This window comes from Papaver somniferum, chromosome 9 (assembly GCF_003573695.1).
Source record: "Papaver somniferum cultivar HN1 chromosome 9, ASM357369v1, whole genome shotgun sequence".
Taxonomy (NCBI): domain Eukaryota; kingdom Viridiplantae; phylum Streptophyta; class Magnoliopsida; order Ranunculales; family Papaveraceae; genus Papaver; species Papaver somniferum.
This window is the reverse complement of record NC_039366.1, coordinates 93,514,634-93,521,649: the sequence shown is the minus strand read 5'-3', so window position 1 is coordinate 93,521,649 and position 7,016 is coordinate 93,514,634. Positions and strand designations below refer to the sequence as shown.

Here is a 7,016-nt window from a genome sequence, read left to right as displayed (position 1 = left end):
TCAGACTGGATGTTTTGTATTGATGAATCCGTTGTACTGATTCAAATTTACAGTTTTCCAAACTTTTAAATGTTGTGGCGGATTTCCAACATTGCACCCCTTAGTTATTTTCATACTTACGTTGATGTAGCTCCAAATTTACAGTTTCTACTGAGGAGCCGAACCAGCTGAATTCCTTTGTGGAGTCAAGCTATGGTTGAGATTTAATCTCCAATCCCGCAAGAGTGAACAATAAATGTTGACAAATTAATGGCCAAGATAGCCTGATTGATTTCATGCTCCCACAAGCCTAAATAAGTTGAAATTGCTTTCCTATTGTTGTTCTCCATACCAACAATGAGAATACAAATTCCAATGAATTATCCGACTGGAATCTTTTCTTTGATATTTGTGCTTCATTTTCTTTTGCAACCCCTTTCTCTCTACTTGGCATTAATTATTTTTAGCGTTTTAATTCTATATTATTTTTAGCGTGTTAATTACCATGAGGTGCTCACGAGAGTCCAATTCTGTTCACACTCTTCTAACGAGTGTATATTTCACATATTCTTCTGAGTGGTTGATTATTTAACTGATGATTCCTTTACCCTCCATGTTTAGGATCACGACCCTTGTTACATAATTTCCTATATTAAATCAAGGATAGAGATTGAAATGTGAAATATACACTCGTTAAGGAGTGTGACGAATTCGCACTCCAAAACTCGGGGTGTGGGTTTTACCCTAAATAGCCAAGAAAAAGATAGATAGCCTAAATTCGTAACCCGTCATATTATGGTCAATCCAAGACCGCATTTTTCTATCATCCAAGGAAACTGTTTGTGTTCTAAATTAAGAGTTTTAACAGCTCCCTATAAATTGACCTGAACTTCTTCTCAACAAGCAACAGTCATTTAACCCTCCAAAAAAAAAAAAAAGATTCATCAATCAAAACCAAAACATTTATAGATCTCAGCTCCTCAGCAGTATCAATCTTGAGAAAATGGCAGGAAAAATGATTGCTATTGTGATGTTGGTGGCCGTGGTAATGAGTTTTACTTCGGCTGTTGTCGTTGAGGCAGACGCATATTATGATCATTGTTACAACGAAGTTTGCTTGCCCCAGTGCAAGAGGCAATATAGCGAAAAGTTCGGAAATGCGAATTGTCCACCTGCTTGCGATGAATTCTGCAATAATCATGAATTGGATCGTAAACAGGGATTCGACCCTAAGAAATTCCAGAAATACGTGGATAAATTTTAGATCTCCATCTCATATGATTGGTTCCCATCCATTAATACTTTAGGTGGACGGAGGTGACTGACTTACTCATGGTGATACATTCTATTTTGCCCTCGGAGGGGATGAATTTAATATGAGAGCCTCATCAAACAGTTCAAAGTTAAATTTATATTATTAATTGCAAATTAATATTTTTGCTTGTTAAATAAATGTAATCAACCCCTACACATTGCATTTCATTGTGTGATGCGTGTTGCGTGTTCTTGTAACATCAATATTTGTTAATCAAATGATATATGAGAATTTTAAGTGTAACTCAATTTCTCAGGATTTTACTGTCCCACAAGGTTACTTTCCTCTCTGTAACCGGAGGCTTCTTCATCCAGTAGCATATCTAACTTCCCCTGGAAATAACTCTAGTGCCGAGGTTTAAACATTTATCTTGGGGAAAGCTGAAGGAGAATCTGACTTAGGGTCAATATGAGGGGCTAGTAAAAATTCTTAAAGCCTTTCTAGCTACTGTCACAACTACTGTTTTCTCTACGGGACTTCAAAATCTAACTTTATGCTGTGTGCATCACCGTCGCCATTACAACTTCTAATATGAAGGCGATCTGGCGATGAATAGCGTTAAGATCGTTGATAAGAAGATGTAACGGACGGTAACCTCTATAATTTCCATGGTCTTGGAATAGCCAAGCTTAATCCGTATGTTGCAGGATTAACAATGGATGGAGATGCAGTGTCAACCCCATATGGAGCTTGTAAATAATTTCCATCTCCAGCTACGTAGATGAATGTAAAATAGTTCTATTCCCTGGACATGAGATCGGGTTTACTGATAAAATCTAAAAGCTATAGACGCTGCATTGTTTTTTCTTTGGTTGCTCCTAAGGTTGTGCAATTCAATTTCGGCATGATTGAGCAAACCACTAATGGCTGTGATGTACCTTCTGCCTAATTGCACCTGTTTTCTCATCTTTTCCTACAATAAAACTAGCCTTCAATCAGATTCAGATAGTTGAAAAATAAAAAAAATAGTTGGCTCTTTCAAAGCATAATTATTAACAAATGCCAAGGTTTGCATAAAAATAAAAACAGAGATTAACAAATTTGCAACTGTAATTTTCATTAAAATGCAATTTACATGTTTCATATCTGTTTCTTCAAATTTAACCCTCTATCATAACTCAATTCAGTCAACTTAGGATTTCCACAGATTTTACCTAGAACACCAGCAGTCAGAATTGTTTGGGATCAACAAATTAATAAAATACAAATTTCTAACATCAGTCGCATTCTATCTTTTCGCAGCATTGCTAATTTCCATGTGTACATAGAATTTTCAGTTTTAAAACCTTTTTCACCACTTTAATTTTCTCCTGGCGGAAATGTCATGATAACTTCATGCATCTTGTTTTCAGAAAGGCATAAATTGCTACCCTCTGAAACTTGATGTAGAATTTATAAATCTCTGTGCAGCATCTTCACTAAGTTCACTGAAGACCTGAAAGTAATTGAGGTTGCACGAGGTCAACCCATGTATGTGTTTAACAAACGGAAAGCCCATGAGAGGGAGCCAAATACGAAAAAGAAATTGTAGGATAATGAGAGCACAACAAGCACACTTACAAGTTTTTTGTAAATGGTTTGGAAAGCCTTGCAGAATTTCTCAGCAGATTCTGGACCAACCTAGCAAAAAAAAATGAAGAGATCATGTTCACAATTTCATACTATACTTCTTTTTACTCAATCCTTTTTTTTTGTTTTTTTATTTGCAATATGTACTTCACCTAGACCAATAAATTATGATTAATATAAACTTGGAGAGATTTCCACTTTAATCAGCAAAAAAACGGGAGAAGAACTATTTGAATGGTGAATGTTAGTTAACCATTCACTGAAACTCGTATTCAAATAACTTGGACAACAAACGCTTGAGAATCAAGAAATCTTGATGTAAACAGAGCAAAAAACTTAGAAATTTGTAACTTCTGATCAGAATAGGGGTTGGAAGCAGAATTCTGCGGTCCACCTAAATCATCTATGCCAAACTTTTCGTCTTATTTCTTTTTTCTTTGTAAGAACTTATCACAAGTTTAGTTACCGGAACTATTTTGTGGGTTGACGGGGGGTATAAATATGTGAAGGTACTTCAACCCGGCGAAGAGCAACAAAAGTTATGGGTATAACATATGGTAAGGAGCATTCCACTGAATCAGTTTACAAGATACAATTGATACCAATCAGTCTTTTCTATCCTATTTTCTGAGGGCGTATGCATGTGGAGACTTGCTAAAATAGCCTGCTGATGCTCATAAAAGTTTTGAAAGATGGTTAATTTCAAAATAAGAAACACACTACCTTCTTCTCTGCTGCCAATTTTAATTTCTCCCAAAACGCATCTGTTAGAAGAAGAAAACCACAGTATCAGCATAAACTTATTTCTACAAGAGGATTAGGTGCTATAGTGGCTCTATACCACGCAGCCCCATAAATGTAATCATACACAACAATACACCTTTAAATTATTTTCATAACGAAGTCTGCAATTGTATAAAATCGAGCCTTTACATCATCAATATCTCCTAAATCAGAAAAATTAGATAACTCGCTAATGTTCATTTAGGGTGTTTGACACTACTATACAAGTGAAAAAAAAAATAAGATAAATATCAATACAGATTTCAGAATGTGGTCATAACGTATCTCTTTGATGTGTTGGAAAACCAATTCTTTGACTTGGATCATTTCCAACAAGAGGATAATGGATTTAAGACATAAATCATATGAGGCTAAACTGTAGCTGTGTGTGTACAGATTAAACTCTAGAGATAAATGACTAAGAATAATGCAGTTTGCTTTCTGTGATAGGATGAGATCGTACATACCTTGATGGTTAATCCCTAAAACCTCAGTTTCTCTTGTATTCTCTTCATCCAAATCCCAATTATTCCGCCATTCAGTCAGCTGCGGCCATAAGAGTAAACAATAACACATATAACTCCATAAGTTGAGTCTAACAGTAAAAATCTGAAACAATAATATGTATTAGCAATTCTACCTCATCCTGTGTTGTCTGAGAAGTTGATTCCTTTGAATCTGAGTCTGGCTGCAATTATAGTGTGTTTTTAGAAATCACATATACCAATAGATAAGTATATAATCATACAACAGTCACTTACTGTTAATGTTCAACGGCTTCACGATATCAAATTAAACTAAAGAAGCTCACCAATAATACCAGAGAACAGTGTATTCTATGCTCTAGTCTCTACTTACTTACTTTTAGCATAAGTATAAACAAAAAAAATCTTTTAGCATTCAAAGGTTTTGGACTTGTGCATATCTAAAGGGTAAAATCATCCATAGTTTGGTTATGTGATCTAGGTTCTATCCTTCGGTAACAAAATGACTTAGGATCTGCCTATGGATAAATAAAAAACAAAAAGGAAAAGATTGAAACTTGAGTACAGAATGTAGTTACAAGAACAAGGTTCTCCATTTCATTAAAATCCACATTTCCCGTAAACATAAACTGATTAGAGGTTTAGAACTTTCAAGATCGCAATTTTAAACTACAAACATAAAAAGCCTACTCGTGATCAATTATGATCGAACAAATGTGGACAAGAATAAACTACAAAGCTTCTCTCTGTAATGCAGTTTTTCGTTTAACTTCGACAATCCAACATTACAAAAATAAAATCAAACCAAAAACAGTGTTATGTAAAACTGATAAGAGAGTTAGCTGGAGCAATGCCTTCACGGCTTTGCCCATCATTCTTTAGGGATCTGAATTTTACCCTTTTTGTGTTTCAAACTTACTAATTTTGAAACAATTGGGTTAATGTATCAACCAAACCTAGAAAGGGATTTTTTTTGCTTTTCCTCTCTTCAATGTATCAACCAAACCTAGAAATATGTAACTAATCTGGCTATGAACAAAAAGCTGAAAGTTACAAAGAAACATCGTTTTCATTCCTAAGTTTGTTACACCAAATAAAACTCAGAACAGATTCAGAAATAAAAACCTAATTAGATACACCTTTTTACCTACTCAAATTTTGAATTTTTTCCCCACTATATGTTCTTGGAAACCTATGAATATCCATTGAACTAATTAATTAGTTAGTGAGGATTGTAACCTAGATTGAAATTTGACAATCCAAAACAAAAAGTTATTACAAAAAGAAGTATCTAAATTAGGTTAAAAGACATGAGAACAAAGACAGATAGATATATACTTACATGGTAATCACGAGAACGAACAACAGGGAAGAGATCCAGAAGGCGCTTAAACTCATTCTCATCCATGGTTTCTTTTTCGTTCTTCTTTTTGCTGTCTGGTGCTTCAGACCCTCTGTACTTTATTAATGAGGTTAATGTTTGGAAATAATGTTTTGATTGGCTGCAAGGTTACTCTTGCCCGGGTCTGCATATTTCGGGTTTCAAATCTTGAAATATGGAGTAAAATATGTTTTCACTAGCTTACTCGGGATAACTAGGTTTTGAAATAGCAATGATTACACATAGTTATTGCCAACAATTTTCATCTGGCAATGTTTTAGATTTATTTATTTAAATTGTAAGTTATTTGCAAAATGATTTTACAGTATTAATCTTTATTGGTTTTATATATTGCAAAAAAAATTATGGGATATGTATGTTTGCGTCCGTGAACTATGATTGTCCCATATATGTCAAAAGTTAAGTTTATTATGTCTTTATGCAACGGAAAATGGGTCATTTATCCAAATATTTTTAAAACCTGGTTCAAATGGACGAGTAAAAATTAGTATGGGTGAAATGGACACCAAAAAAATAGCAAGGATGAAACTGGATTCGTCCTGACTTTAACTTAAAAAATAGCAAGGATGAAACTGGATGCATCCTGATGTAAATTAAAAATAAGAAAAAGTATTTGAAAATTGGTAGGATGAAACTGTTTACATCCTGACTATTTTTACATTTTTGTCCATTTAAACAGTATCAAAATCTAAGTGTCCTTTTCACCAAGGAATTGTTGATTTTGGTCTTTTTAACCAATTTCGTGTTTATGCAAATATTGATAAAAGATGGAATGAACTTTTGAATATTTCACAGCATTGATCTTTCCCTGATCCACTTCTATGTGAAAGTATTGTATGGCTCCGTAAGTTTTCTTATGTTGAGCATTTCCGATTAAATTAATCATTAAAGTCTTCTTGTGGTTAATTTATTCGAGTTTTCTGGATACAAATTCATGTTTCATGTGATTTGGTAATGTCCAAAGAAATCCTTCTTTTATTTTAAAAGTAAGGTCGCTCTTGTTGTTCTTTTGGGAATGACATTTTATGGGGGAGAGTTCTTAGTTAAACTTGTGCTTTATTGCCAAATCTTTGCGGGGAGTGCGTCTGTGGAATATTGTAGGAGTTATCTTGTAACTTTATAAACTCCTTGATGAATAATACATTAAGTTTCGACTATGTGAAATCATCGAAACAAGGTTGATATGTTCTCTTTTAGTCATGAATAATCTCTTTGAGAATTTCATTATGATCCGGCTAGTTTTCGTACCTTTGCCAATTTATATTGACAAAAAGGGGGAGAATTATGTTGTAGTTCACACTATATACATATGGTTTACGGATCATTATGTAAGGGGGAGAGGTTTTCATTGTGAGATGAAGTATTAACTAAGGGGGAGTGATACATATCACCGTAGTATTTTTGTCAAAGTTGTGATACAATTGAGCTTTAATGCTGTGTGATAATATTATGACACTGTATAACAAAAATTAAGAACATCTAT

General features: G+C 34.0%; 1 protein-coding gene across 1 annotated transcript; it reads right to left on the bottom strand.

Annotated features, from left to right (window-relative positions):
* Positions 1 to 2,326: 2,326 nt before the first annotated feature.
* LOC113313987 lies at positions 2,327 to 5,629 on the bottom strand. The gene is made up of 6 exons (XM_026562761.1): positions 5,474 to 5,629; positions 4,287 to 4,334; positions 4,114 to 4,192; positions 3,587 to 3,627; positions 2,855 to 2,914; positions 2,327 to 2,729 (listed from the first exon to the last, which is right to left on the bottom strand). Exons 1-6 carry the CDS (start codon positions 5,537 to 5,539, stop codon positions 2,661 to 2,663), a joined length of 363 nt encoding a protein of 120 aa, XP_026418546.1. The 5' UTR covers positions 5,540 to 5,629; the 3' UTR covers positions 2,327 to 2,660.
* Between the last annotated feature and the right edge of the window lie 1,387 nt (positions 5,630 to 7,016).

Excerpts from the sequence above, each read along its gene's own strand:
- LOC113313987 (XM_026562761.1), bottom strand. The coding sequence starts at position 5,539 with ATGGATGAGAATGAGTTTAAGCGCCTTCTGGATCTCTTCCCTGTTGTT. Across the intron at positions 3,628-4,113 it reads TTTAGGGATTAACCATCAAG|ATGCGTTTTGGGAGAAATTA; the intron begins GTATGTACGATC and ends TTCTTCTAACAG. Across the intron at positions 2,915-3,586 it reads AATTGGCAGCAGAGAAGAAG|GTTGGTCCAGAATCTGCTGA; the intron begins GTAGTGTGTTTC and ends TTTTTTTGCTAG.